This window comes from Sarcophilus harrisii, chromosome 4 (genome assembly GCF_902635505.1).
Source record: "Sarcophilus harrisii chromosome 4, mSarHar1.11, whole genome shotgun sequence".
Classification (NCBI taxonomy): domain Eukaryota; kingdom Metazoa; phylum Chordata; class Mammalia; order Dasyuromorphia; family Dasyuridae; genus Sarcophilus; species Sarcophilus harrisii.
This window is the reverse complement of record NC_045429.1, coordinates 404,051,381-404,064,479: the sequence shown is the minus strand read 5'-3', so window position 1 is coordinate 404,064,479 and position 13,099 is coordinate 404,051,381. Positions and strand designations below refer to the sequence as shown.

The 13,099-nt window shown below is 30.1% G+C and overlaps 1 protein-coding gene across 2 annotated transcripts in view; it reads left to right on the top strand.

Annotated features, from left to right (window-relative positions):
• COL11A1 (collagen type XI alpha 1 chain) overlaps positions 1 to 13,099 on the top strand; it is a 256,417-nt gene that overhangs the window by 82,522 nt on the left and 160,796 nt on the right. Inside the window, exons 6-11 of one of the 2 annotated variants that reach the window (XM_031967174.1) lie at positions 3,547 to 3,699; positions 3,896 to 3,988; positions 6,827 to 7,081; positions 7,806 to 7,868; positions 11,663 to 11,704; positions 12,679 to 12,741. In XM_031967174.1, the coding sequence (XP_031823034.1) occupies positions 3,547 to 3,699; positions 3,896 to 3,988; positions 6,827 to 7,081; positions 7,806 to 7,868; positions 11,663 to 11,704; positions 12,679 to 12,741 (669 nt within the window). Of the gene's footprint in view, positions 1 to 3,161; positions 3,279 to 3,546; positions 3,700 to 3,895; positions 3,989 to 6,826; positions 7,082 to 7,805; positions 7,869 to 11,662; positions 11,705 to 12,678; positions 12,742 to 13,099 lie in introns of both variants that reach the window. The other variant, XM_031967173.1, reaches the window with a different exon arrangement.

Below are 13,099 nucleotides of genomic sequence, written 5' to 3'. Positions count from 1 at the left end.
CTAACATGGGGAAAGGTAAAATCAGATGATCTACAATTTTTGTATGAATTTGCAATTTCACTTTGTAAATCTGCCTATATTTTGCTATTTATTTGGCATAAATTTCTATATACCTCAAACACCTTTACTTATTTACATTTCATTTCAGGAACTATTAGAAATTCACATGAAATTTTAAAATAGAAGCTTTTGTTTTTAGAATCATTTGCTTTATTTAGTTACTTATTACTATTTTGCATACCAAGTTTCCTAGCATTACATAATCATATTTTTGTCAAATATAGGCACTATATGTAATTGATGGAGATATTTTCTTTTAAAGACAATGACTATCATTACTATAGTTGACCTTAATTAAAAAGCAAGAATTTTAGAAGTGTTTTGTTATTATAATGTAGTTGATATAAATTGAAATGGTGCTCCTATTATTTGATTATTAATAGAAAAAATTTCTAGAAAGAGTTATATATTGGACTTATTTACTTAAAATTAGAATTTTTATGGTCATGTTCAAGTTACACACATGTGTATGAAATTCCTTTTCTTATATGTCCATAAGACTCTAGACTAAGCTATGTAATATGGCTACATTAGAGAAGTCTGCCATGAGGTTAGTTTAGGACTATTCTCATTTTAAAACTAGGCAAAGTTTATACAAGTAGCAACTCATTGTCCTCTTAACCTCATGAAGTATTTTAAGCTTATTTATTTGTTTATAATGATAATGAAACAATATCTAACCTTCCTTAAATCAACAGAAATATATTTGATCCTTCTTAAATTTAATTTAGTAAATATTAATTCATAATTTTATGATTAGCTTGTATACTTCAGATGGGGCTTTCTCAGACATTTTGTATCATGAGCTCCTAGGCAGTCTTACAAAACCTATGGACCCTTTTTCAGAACAATGTTTTTAAAGCATAAAAGAAATTATATAGATTTACCAAAGAAACCAATTATATTGAAACAAATATTTTTTGTTATCAAGTATTCTTTCCTTAAAAATTGATGTATTCTAGCTTAAAAAACTGCTCCTTTAAACAGATTTGTGGCTTCCTTTCATTAGGTTTTAAATGTATGATAGGGATGACAGAATCAAAGAATTTGAGACTTGGAAGGGACTTCAGTGACCATCTAGTCAAACTATACTGCAGAGTAATCCCACTACAAGATACATAATAAATGATCATCCAGTTTCTGCTTAAAGACTTCCAAAAAAGGAGACCCAGCGTTTTTCAAGTCCATACATTCCACTTTTGGACTGTTTTAGTTATTATTGAAGTTTAACTTTATATGAAAGCTAAATAAACATTTCTTCAACTTTAATCAATTGCTTCTGTTTCTGACATTTGGGGCCAAAGCAAATGAGTTGAATTCCTCTCACACATGATAGAATTTCAAATATTTGATCATAACCATTATATCCCCCATTTTTCCTTAAGGTTATTTATGCAAAGATTTTTTTTTTCTCCTACTAGTCCTTATATGTCATGAATTCAAAACTTTTTTTTTTTTTTTTTTTTTTTTACTATTTTTCTTGGTCTCCTTTGGACATTCCCCATCAATCATCAATGCCATTCTTAAATATTGTTACTGAGAACAGAGTACAATTCTGGATGAGTGCTGTGTACAGTAGTACAATCATCTCTTTTTTTTTTTTTTTTTTTTTTTGGATTCGATGCCCATTTTCATGTTCTTTAAGATCATACCAGCTTTCTGGCTGCCAAATCAGTCTCCTAGATCACGCTAAGGTTGCAATCAATTTAAAAATCATATTTTCCCACAGAACAATTACCATATATTCAAGCCCCTCTCATACTATACTTCTGAAGTTAATTTGTTTTGAGTTCCCTAATGTAAGATGTTAGATTTTTCTCTATTGAATTTCATCTTATGAAATTTAACACAATATACTTGCTTGATGCAAAAACATCCTTTTGGATGCTATCTATCATCCAGCATATTTTCCATCTTTCCTGTGCTCAAAGGTCTAGAACCAGAAAAGACAGTCATCTAGTTTAATCCCTTTATTTTGAACAGGAGGAATATGTGGCTCAGAAAGGTTGACTAGCTCAAGTTCACAGGAGTAATAGGGCATTGGAATACCCTCCTCTGAAATCCTTACAAGGCTTTTCCATTGTATTGCATGTGTCTTTACATGTTGCTTCAATCATTTTTTCTTTTAGCCCATCTGAAAATGAACTATTTTGTAAAAGGCTGAAACTTTGAATAGGTGTACTTGAATCAAACAACCGAGCATTTAAGACTAATTACCTATTAGAAATAAAACAATGACTCTATTAGCATATGTTTGGATAAATGGCCTTTCTCACCTTTGATGCTGGGCCAATGTTTGGTGTAAAGATAATTTTAGGCAGAGATTAGAGGATGGGGTGATAGAGGACAGACTTCACTTGGTAGCAGGACCAGGAGGAGAAAGATAGAGATTCTGGACTCTAGAATCAAAGAGAGATCCTTGGCAAAAGTCCTTGCAGTTTATCTGCCTCCTTCACTTCTCCTAAACACCAAAGACTTTTACTTATCCTGACTCTGGCTGATCCCGAGACCTCCAGGGAGCTAGTCTGACTTTACACTATTTTATTATTCATAGCATGTTATGAGTTCATTTCAGGTGCTGTAGTTAATTGTTACTTAATGACGATTTTGGAAGATCGGTATTTTTGGCAGCAAACTTTTGCTTTAAAATGATTTAATTAATGAAATTGACTCATTTTTGGAATATATTCTTAACATATTTCATTCAGGGATGATGTTTCTGGAAAAGAAATGATGTATGTCTATTAACAATACTGTCAGATTATGAACATTTTCCAACATAGAATCATCTGAAATAACATGATTTTATGATGATTGTGCATAATAAAATATCTTCAAATCAAATTAATTGCCAAATATCTATTTTTAATATTCTAACTCTTACTTTATATTCTTCTCTATCAATTAACTTGCTTTTTCATTATTGTATTTTATCATGAATAAGAAAATACAATAGTTCTATTTTTTTCCCAAAAGATGGCAATAGTGCTTTGCTCTTTAACCTTTACTGTGAGTAAAAGTTAAGAAGAGTCTTCTACCACTGCTAACATAATATCTTGCTGTTAACAAAGTTGCCTGATATTTTTCCCTCTGCAATGTAGTATGCACCTGAAGATATTATCGAATATGACTATGAGTATGGGGAAGCAGAGTATAAAGAGGCTGAAAGTGTAACAGAGGGACCCACACTAATTGAGGAAACCATAGCACAAACTGAGGTAACAATGAAAAAGCCATGGTGTTCTGCTTTTTGTCTTTGTGTGGTTTGTCCTGTCATCATTTGTTCCTCAAACTCATCATATTCCTTCCTTTCAATCTTTCCCTTCCACCTGAATATCAGTTTTTTTCTTTCATTTGACAGAAGGAGACTTGAAGATTGGCTGATCATTTTTATCTTTGCTTTAGCTTTCTTTTCATTCATACTCTCTCTGCATCCCTTTTCATTTTATTTATGTTATCCATTGCATTTTTCACCACATTTTACAGAAAAAGAAATCCAAATACCAAAAGAAGAAGAGAACAGTGGCCAGTAACTCAAAGGGAAAATCCAAAAAGGTCACGCCTCCCAAATCTGAAAAAAATGCATCTAAGAAGAAGAAAAGTTACCAGGCCGCAGCCAGAGGCAGATTAGGGGTAAAGGTAGCAATGAAAAGACAAATCAAGATCTCTCCAAAATCAAGACCGGAAGATCTCTGATAATGAGTCATAGTCCTAACCCAACTAGATTGATAAGTCTCTGGCTAATACCATAACCCAATTAAGTAATAATTCCTGTAAATTTTTTGGATTAGCTATTATTCTCACTAATTGTTTTATTTTTAAATGTGATTCTTAGGCAAATGTTGTTGATGATTTTCAAGAATACAACTATGGAACATCTGAAAGCTACCAGACTGAAAATCCTAGGCGGGTATCTGGACCAAATGAGGTAATATATATAGGAAGAACTTAACTGTGATTTATTTTTTCACAATATTTTATTATTTGATATATAACATATCTACTCTGGAAAAATATATAATCTCTGAAAAGTTCTATCCCATTATGCCTTTTGCTAAGGTAAAAAAAAAAATTCTTACCATTTTCTGTAATTCTTAATAACAACTCATTTCATAAATCATCCAGTTCAGATACCAATTCCAGCATTATGGTATTGAATTGGCAGTTTTGCTTTTTTTTATTGTATATTGAAGTGAATGGCCAACATTCTTCAAATGCTTTGAAAATATAAATGTTTCAATAGTCCAACTTTGGGGAAAAATAAAAGAAAGCAATATAGTTGAAATAAAAATTCATCTAGTGATGAAGTTATATTATTCCATCAGTTGAAGAATGAAACACAATATGCTAGCCAACTTTTTGGTGAATGTGTAGTAACACTAAAACTGATTTTTCAAAGCTAAAATATTCTTAATCAACTGGTTTGGAGGGTAATAATGACTAATTATAAAAGTCTTTCAGATGGTTCATTTAAAAAAAATCTTAAGAGATGTACAAAAGCAAATGTACTACAAGAGAAATCACATCATATTTATTGTAATCCTTAAAACCAAAGGATAAGGTTAAATGCCTCAGTATAAATGTAAAAATATTATAAGAATTACCAGTCAGAATTTGATCATGAATGGTTATAAGCCAAAAAGTATTAAATAACTTTACAGACAATTTCTTTTATTCCTTACAGTAAAAATAAAATATGAAAGTCTTAACCTGAAAGCATATTATTTAGAATACCCAAATTTTAAGGTCAAAAAAGACCTGAGGATCATCAGTTTTATCATTCTCACATGACAAATAAATACATTAAAGACTAGATAATTTAAATGATTTCCTTTAATTTCTGATAGCCTGAAACTGGTAGAAATAGTATTAGAATTCAGATTTCTCCACTCCCGAGCCAATGGCCTTTTAGCTTATTCTCATCTCATCACTCCAGTTTTTTTTTCTTCCTTCTTCCTCTTTTTTTGCTCTTTATACTACTTTCCCTTCCTTCCTTCTTACATTTTTATTGATTCATTTAACTTGATTTCCTACTGTTAGAGAATATTAGTTCTGACAAAATCTATGTTAACTATTTTTTAAAGCTCTAGTTGGATAGATGATATTCTGAGTTTTATGACATTCAACTTTAATATATGTTCTATGACAAATAATTGAATTCTAGATTGCTGAGCTTCAATTTTAGAAACTACATGAAAGAAACATTTATTTTTAAATGTACATTTTGGAAAATTGACATATATGTATTTATTTAGTTACTTCAGGGATGAAAATACTCATGAAAAACATGCTGTGTGTTAGGCACTGTGCTAGATGTTAGGATTGATGATTTCATGCCTCCCTCCAAAAGAATTAAGATCAAAACCTTAATTGGACCTGACATCAGATATGACATCAAAAATATAATTGAAAGATGTTATTGTTAAAGTGATAGCTCCACAGAGAGTCTACCTTATTCTTTTTTAATAACCAAAGCATTTTTTATGATATGGTTACCTTAAACATAATTTCTGCTATTGAACATTTTATTGGAGGCTAGAAACTTAAAACATAGCTAAAGTAAATGTCTTCCCCAAAATTACAGAATTAATATGTATTTATTGATGCAGCCATGAAAGTCCTAACTCTCAGCATAGTGCTTGACTCAATATACAATATAGTTTTCTTGTCCACAAGCACTAATTTTGAATTCAAAAGGTCTTTTCCTTCAGTACTTGGTCACAAAATTAGTATCTTAACTGACATAATTTTGTGCCAAATTTAAAAAGAAATTATTCAGTGTTGTCATGTTATCTAATTCATAATATTAATAATACAACAGGATAAAAACATATGATTGAGTGAAAACAGTACTTTATTTCAATAAAATAGTTGTCATAATAGCTGCTATTTTCTTAATAAGAAAATAGTAAGGTTTGTTTATGACTTTAAGATGGAATATATATTTGTACCTTGCTTCTGTACATCTCAGATAAGATACTGTTGAAAGAATTAGTATCTTTAAATCAACTGCTTTGTGTTTCACTATTTCTTGAATAAACAACTAGAAGATGCAAGGGTTATATAAATATATAAACGTTTTCAACTTATTTTCCAATAAATTTTGCAGAATCCATTTTGAATTTCACTCCCTTTTCATCCCTCCAAATAAAAACCTCATTATGAGGATTCACATTATTCAACTTACTAAATGTTCTGCAAAATCATTGTAAATATATAAAATATTATACATAGATATATGTAATATTTTATTATATTTATGAAAGTTGAAATATTTAACCTTGCATTGGATGTTGTTGACAATAGTAAAAATTACTAAGCCTATGAATGAAACCATTACACTCCTTAAAAATGTTATATGAGAATTTTTTAAATGTAGTATTGTGTATATGTTTTCATGTTTTATTTTCATTTTTGCTTGTTCAAAATTTGACCTTGAACATATGAAACTGAGCTGACTAACAATGGCAATTTTCAACTGAACTGGCAAATATACATGTTCAATTTCATGTGAGATATTTGCAAAGCACCCTAAAAAAGTAAACAACTTGAAATCAGTATTTCTTTCACTTTATTGAAATACATTTAAATTTTCCTGAAAGGCTAAGTTTTCTAGGCCTTCAGGTACCAAAAAAAGAAAAAAATACTACAATATAACTGACCTGGCTTCTTATGACATACTGCCATCTAGTATCAACAAATGCTTTAATTGCTTTACTAACAATAACCCTCATGTTCTCCAATCCTTTACTACTTGAATAAATAGCAAGATCCAGTTGAAGAAGTATTTACTGAAGAATACATAACTGGAGAGGATTATGATTCCCAGAGAAAAAATGTCGAGGATAACCAGTATGAAAGCAAAGGAGTAGACGGCAGGGATTCTGATCTTCTGGTAGATGGAGATTTAGGAGAATATGATTTTTATGAATATAAGGAATATGAAGATAAACCCACCAATCCCACTAATGAAGAATTTGGTCCAGGTGTACCAGCTGAAACTGATATTACAGAAACAAGCGTAAGTTGGTATTAGGACAAAATGAATGTTTTTTTATTTGTGTTGTTTTTAAGTTTTTTTTCATATTGGTCTTATTGTTCTTTTTGTCTTTAAATATTAACTTTTTTTTGTTGTTTCCCAAGATGATTGAGTACAAACCTAAACAAAACCCCAAGAAAAACATGATTTTCTGAATAAGTATGATTACAAGAAAACCTCCTTCTCTTATGGAAAAGTTCATTTAAACAATTAAAGAATTCTGAATTACTGTTAAAAGTCAATTTATATAATTATATAATAAATTTACATATTATATAATATGATTATATCATAATATATAATTATATAATTAATATAAACATAACTAGAAATGTTATCAATGTATCTTCATAGTTCATAAGTTAAAATTATAGTGCCAATTTACCATATGTTAACTTTATATATCACTATTTTATTTTAATACCTTAATAATTGTTTTTTATCCATTGAAATGCTATGTTAGATTCACAAGGTTACTGCAATATATTTTGATGGATCCAGTAATTCAATATCATTTCTGAATTCAATAAAAATTTTGCTTACATGTTCAATTTGTTTTGTCTATCTAAGTTAGTGATATTCTCCTAAAATGATACATAATATATTCCTTTTTAAAAGAATCTAAAAGTCAATGTAGTCAATTTTAATGGCAAACTGTTATGTAATAATCAAACATTTAAACTTTATTTAATTTTTTTCTGGACAGATACATGGCCATGGTGCCTATGGGGAAAAGGGGCAGAAAGGAGAACCAGCTGTGGTTGAACCTGTGAGTATTTATAAGGATATGTTTAAGTTTAAAGTGATTGTGTTTTTTAGGTGATAATTATGTATATTTTGAAATTATACTTAACTGATCATATTTTAAATACTATTGTGTAAAGTGTTCATAATTTATGATGTTGTCAATTGATAAATAGATCATAGTGATAATAGAAACTCTATATATCAACAATGAAAACCAAAGTCTTAAGCTTATGTAGTTACTACCAAATTTTGTGATTCTCTGATTATATAATTGGGATTATATAATTATGTAGAATGGCTTCATAGCTATATAGTTATATATAATGACCCTAGAATCTCCTTCAGCTTCAAATTTCTTAAACTTCCTTATTTGGCCCCCAATATACTACAAACATGGACATACTGTTCTACCTACAGAATCAAAGGGCTACATGTTTTCTGCCTTTGTGAAAAAGGAAAATTCTCATCTAAAATTTTTCTGGCATAAATGCCACTTTTGTAGAGCTTAAAGTCATAGTGTCCAGTTTGGTTATTCAGCTACTTAATGTCATGGGAGGAAGCTCCTTATTTATGCCAACAAATTTGAGATTAAGATAGGGAGGAATCTTTAGGGATTTATTTTTATTTTTAACTCATGGAAAAGCTCCTGGGATCATAGATGTAGTGCTGGAAGGAACCTTAAAATCATCTAGTCCAAAAATCTTCATTCTACATAAGGATAAACTGAAGTCCAGGCAGATAAAGTGACGTGACATAGAAATAGAAATCAGAGATGAGACTTAAATCAAGATCCTCAGACTTCAGAACCAATAATTATTCTGCTGTATCATGAAGCTCAGGGAGATTAATTGACATCCCAATTCATGTGTTCAGTAAGCAGCAGAGCTGAGTCCCTATCTCTTGATTATTGAACCAGTGCTCTTTCTGTTATACCATATTAGAGAGATTTTAAATCATGAGGGAATGTGTTGGAGTGAATAGTGAGCCAAACTCTTCACAAAGAGCTACCTATTATTGTTCCAAATTCTGCCTTTGGCTGCTGACTATATGATCTTACTGAGGAGAGGGGAGAGAAAGTGAGAGAGAGAGAGAGAGAGAGAGAGAGAGAGAGAGAGAGAGAGAGAGGAGGGAAGGAGGCACGGAGGAAGGGAGGGAAGGGAAGGGAAAGGATTGGGAAGGGGAAATAAGGGAAGAGGAGAGGGGGAGGAGAAAGGAGGGAGAGGTGTACAGTGAGAGAATTTTTAGAATTTGAAAATACTTAATAATTGAGAACCAGAGAGGTAGAATACTTCATCCAAATTAGAGACAAAACCAGGACTAAAATCCAGGGTCCTGATAACAAAATCATTATACATATTTTGAGACATCAGGATTATACAACTCCCTTTTGAGATTCTATAGTGACAAAGTATATTCTCCTAGAATTAATCTCATCTTCTCTGTGTAACAGTCAGCTAAATCCAGCAACACAAATGGAGAGCTTCTTGGACATTTGAAAAGTCAGATAACCTTATTGGAAATGATTGCTTTATGTAAAATGGCAGCTTCATTCATGGCAATGGAACTTTTGATGAGGTTTCTCCTGTTTCTCAAACTCAGGGACAAACAAACCTTTGTTTCCTGAAGGTAGAATATTGTTTCTATGACCACAGTGTGATGTGTGTGGCAACCAGGAAAACTTAAATTTGGATGTGTTGCTATGTTCATAGCACATATTCCAGTGATGGCATGGAAAATAATGTTTGTTGTTGCTGATCATATGTGACATGGGTAGAAAGGATATGGAGTGATAGGCCAGAGTCTTCCTACAAACTATTGAAGGTTTTAAAATGAATTTATCATTTAAAAAATCACAATTAAAAGACTGCAATTGTTACTTCATTTTATTTCCAACTAAATAAAAATTGGAAAAACCATCTTTTTTAATCTTAGCTTTTCTTTTGTTTAATCAATACAAGCAGATAGACATTTTGAGATCACTATTTCATCTGAATTTTTTTTTTAATCATTTAAGTTAGGTAATTTCTAGCCTACTTAAACTGTGCAAAATTTATAATATCTTCTTGTAATAGAAATTTTTTGCTTCTGAGCTAGGCAAGAATATTTTCAATTAGTTTTGATAGCTTTCCTAAAAACCAGTATTTCCATTTCTAATGTCTAAAGTTATTCCTATTTCCTTCTTTGTTTATTATCATTTTAATTTTGTTCCTCAGAACTCCAGATTCTGGTTTAAAAGTATTATTCTAATTTCATGTCATATCAACAAAAAATATATGTCTCTGTTTCCCACAGGGCCACAATAACTAAATAAAATGTATATTCTTTATTATTTTAGAAATTTTATTATTATTTTATTATTTAGAAATTAAAATCCTGAAATAAAATTTTAGAATTAGAGAACTAAATGAAATGGGTCATAACAGAAGGATGTGTAGGAAAAAAAGAATTATGTTGTTAGGAGTTTATTAAATATTTCTGGAATTCCTCATTGCTGCTTTTTGAAAATCCAGAGTCATCAATTGATAATTATTAATGAAGTCTGCTAAGATTTGGATGAAAGATATCCAAATTGTGATGTAGTCACTCTTGCTCAATCATGGACTTTGTTTTTTTTTTTTTTTTTTTTTAATTAAAATAAATTTTAAACTAAGGGAAATTTTTAAATGTCAGATTGCATTTTTTTTTTACACAAATCAAATGCATAGTAAGAACTCCATTTTTGGGACAATGGCTCATCTAAGCTACTCTGCTCATTCTTTCTGATTATTCTGTCTTACATTTAATTCAAAGATGAATTTAAATTCCATATCCTTGACCACTGCAGTCCACAATTATTTTTTCTTCCTTTAGAATTCTTGTATTATTTACTGGTGAAGGTCATTCATTTGATATAAGTTCTTATATTAGTAATTATTCTTAAAATAAATTATACTTAAAATTGATTCTAACACACATACATTTCCTAACTCCCTCAATTCTATTCTGAGATTTATCTTTTATGTAAAAGATATTCAGATCTTTTAGTAATCCTAATACTGATTAGTGTCTAACTCATAATAGATGCTAAAAAAAAAGTTTACTAGTGAGAATGATATGTAATTTAATGTAGAAAAAAAGAGTAAAATCCTATAGTTTATCAAATTATTTGAACCTAACTTGAGCCCATTATCTAGCTCCAGCTCTTTTTTTCTGGAGTGAATTTTCATTATTCCTTTTAATATAGCTTTTTGTTCTACACAGACTGAATTTTCACAGCCTTTGTTGTAGACAGATTGAACTTCTTCCATCAGCAAACACATAGAAAACAAAGTTAGAATGAATGTTCACTATGGCTCTTAATCATATGCCATTCTATGGGCTTCCCCCAATCTTCACTATGATTGCTTTTTTTGTTTTTTGTTTTTTTAAGCTCAGCTCAGGAAATGATATTTAAATTCTTATAGAGGAAAGCATTTCGTGAGACTTTCCTTCAGTTGATAGCATTGTCCTTCCTCAAAATGACTTTATATTTGTAATGTTAAAATGTATACATATTATTTCCACTTTTTAATTCAAGCAAGATTTTATTTGTATCTTTGTGTCTCAATTGTCAATTAGTACCTAGACCATGATAGGAATTTTTAAAATAATTGCTGATTTGAAATCAATCAGTGATGATTTTTAACTGTCTATTTGTGTTAAAAAATGTGCTAGGCACTGTGAGAAAAACAAATAAACAAAATTCCCCTATTTTCAAGGGTCAAGTCAAAGATTTGTATGATTTTTTTGGGATTCTTTCAAAGATAATTACTATGTCATTTGTGTTTTTAAATATAGGGAATGCTTATTGAAGGGCCACCAGGACCTGCTGGACCTGCTGTATGTGAATATTTCAAAATTCTGTTTTTTAAACTATTTTCCTTTATACTTTGTCTAGATCAATTAGTTGCTTAAACTTGTCTTTAAATTAATGCATCTTAAATGTTTTCCTTAGTTAATTAAAATATTCATTTTAAGTGATCATTACAACAACAATTATAAGGATGTATGTGTGCTATGTAAGACACTTCTGTTTTTGTTTCTGCTGTTCTGAATTAATTTATTATCTTGATACACAAGGAAATAAGTTTTACTTCTTTTTTCTTAAATTGCCATTAAATCATTCAGTTATCTGAATGATGTAATGGAAATTTTTAAAAATTAAAATTAGGTGACATATAACATTTTGAAGACTATAATGTACTTTTCATAATATCTCATTTGATTCTTATAGCAATATGTTTCACAGAATGTCATTGAATGTCACAAAAGGTTTTTTTTCTTATTAGAAGTTTCCTATACCAATGAAATTATAAATCACCAATTCAGTGTGGGTGGAAGATATGGAGGAAACTTGAACTGAGATCTTTCTGATTTTGAGTGTCTTTCTACTGTGCCACACTACCATTATTTCTCATATGTAAAATTAGAATACCTACAGTATTGTTGTGCTATATATGCACATTTATAAAAATAGCTACTCATGATAAAATGACTTGATCATGGTCAAACAACTATTCAGTGTCACCAAAAGAATTCTGTTTCAACTCTTTGCTGATTCTTTGTCTTCTATTGGTTTCACCTTTCCATTCACTCATGTGTAATAATAAATAATAAAGTTTTCATTGGAATATCTCTTTTATTTCTCAGAGTATCTCCTTGGAAAAATGAATTAATAATAGTAATAATAACTCATTGATTCATAGATATATAGGCATACTTATGAAATTAAATTTTAGTAAGAGTATTCTTATAAATATTGTTGATACTAGCAATAAGACATTGGGCTTAAAATTTAATTTATTTCTTCATAGGGTCTCATGGGTCCTCCTGGTCTGCAAGGCCCCACTGGACCTCCTGGTGATCCTGGTGAAAGGGTAAGTTGTTTTCTTCAATAATGTCCAGTAAATGCCAGATGAAGTAAAATTCATTTGAAAGGTTTCACATGTATGTATAGAAGAAATGAGTTTATTTACTGAATATCAAAAAATTGTAATTTATCTTTAAGTATAAATTAAAACAAGAAAATATTTCACTTATCTCAGAACCATTACTTAAGTTACTTTTATTCCTGATTAATTTCAGTGCTTATGTGATGACAACTACATGAAAACCTAATACTAAATATTTAAACACTTACCTACCCCAAAGTAAACCATCATAGATTCAGCCCTCATAGGACAACTGAATTAGGAAGAGACCTCAGAAACAATCTAATCCAACCCCTACTCAAAG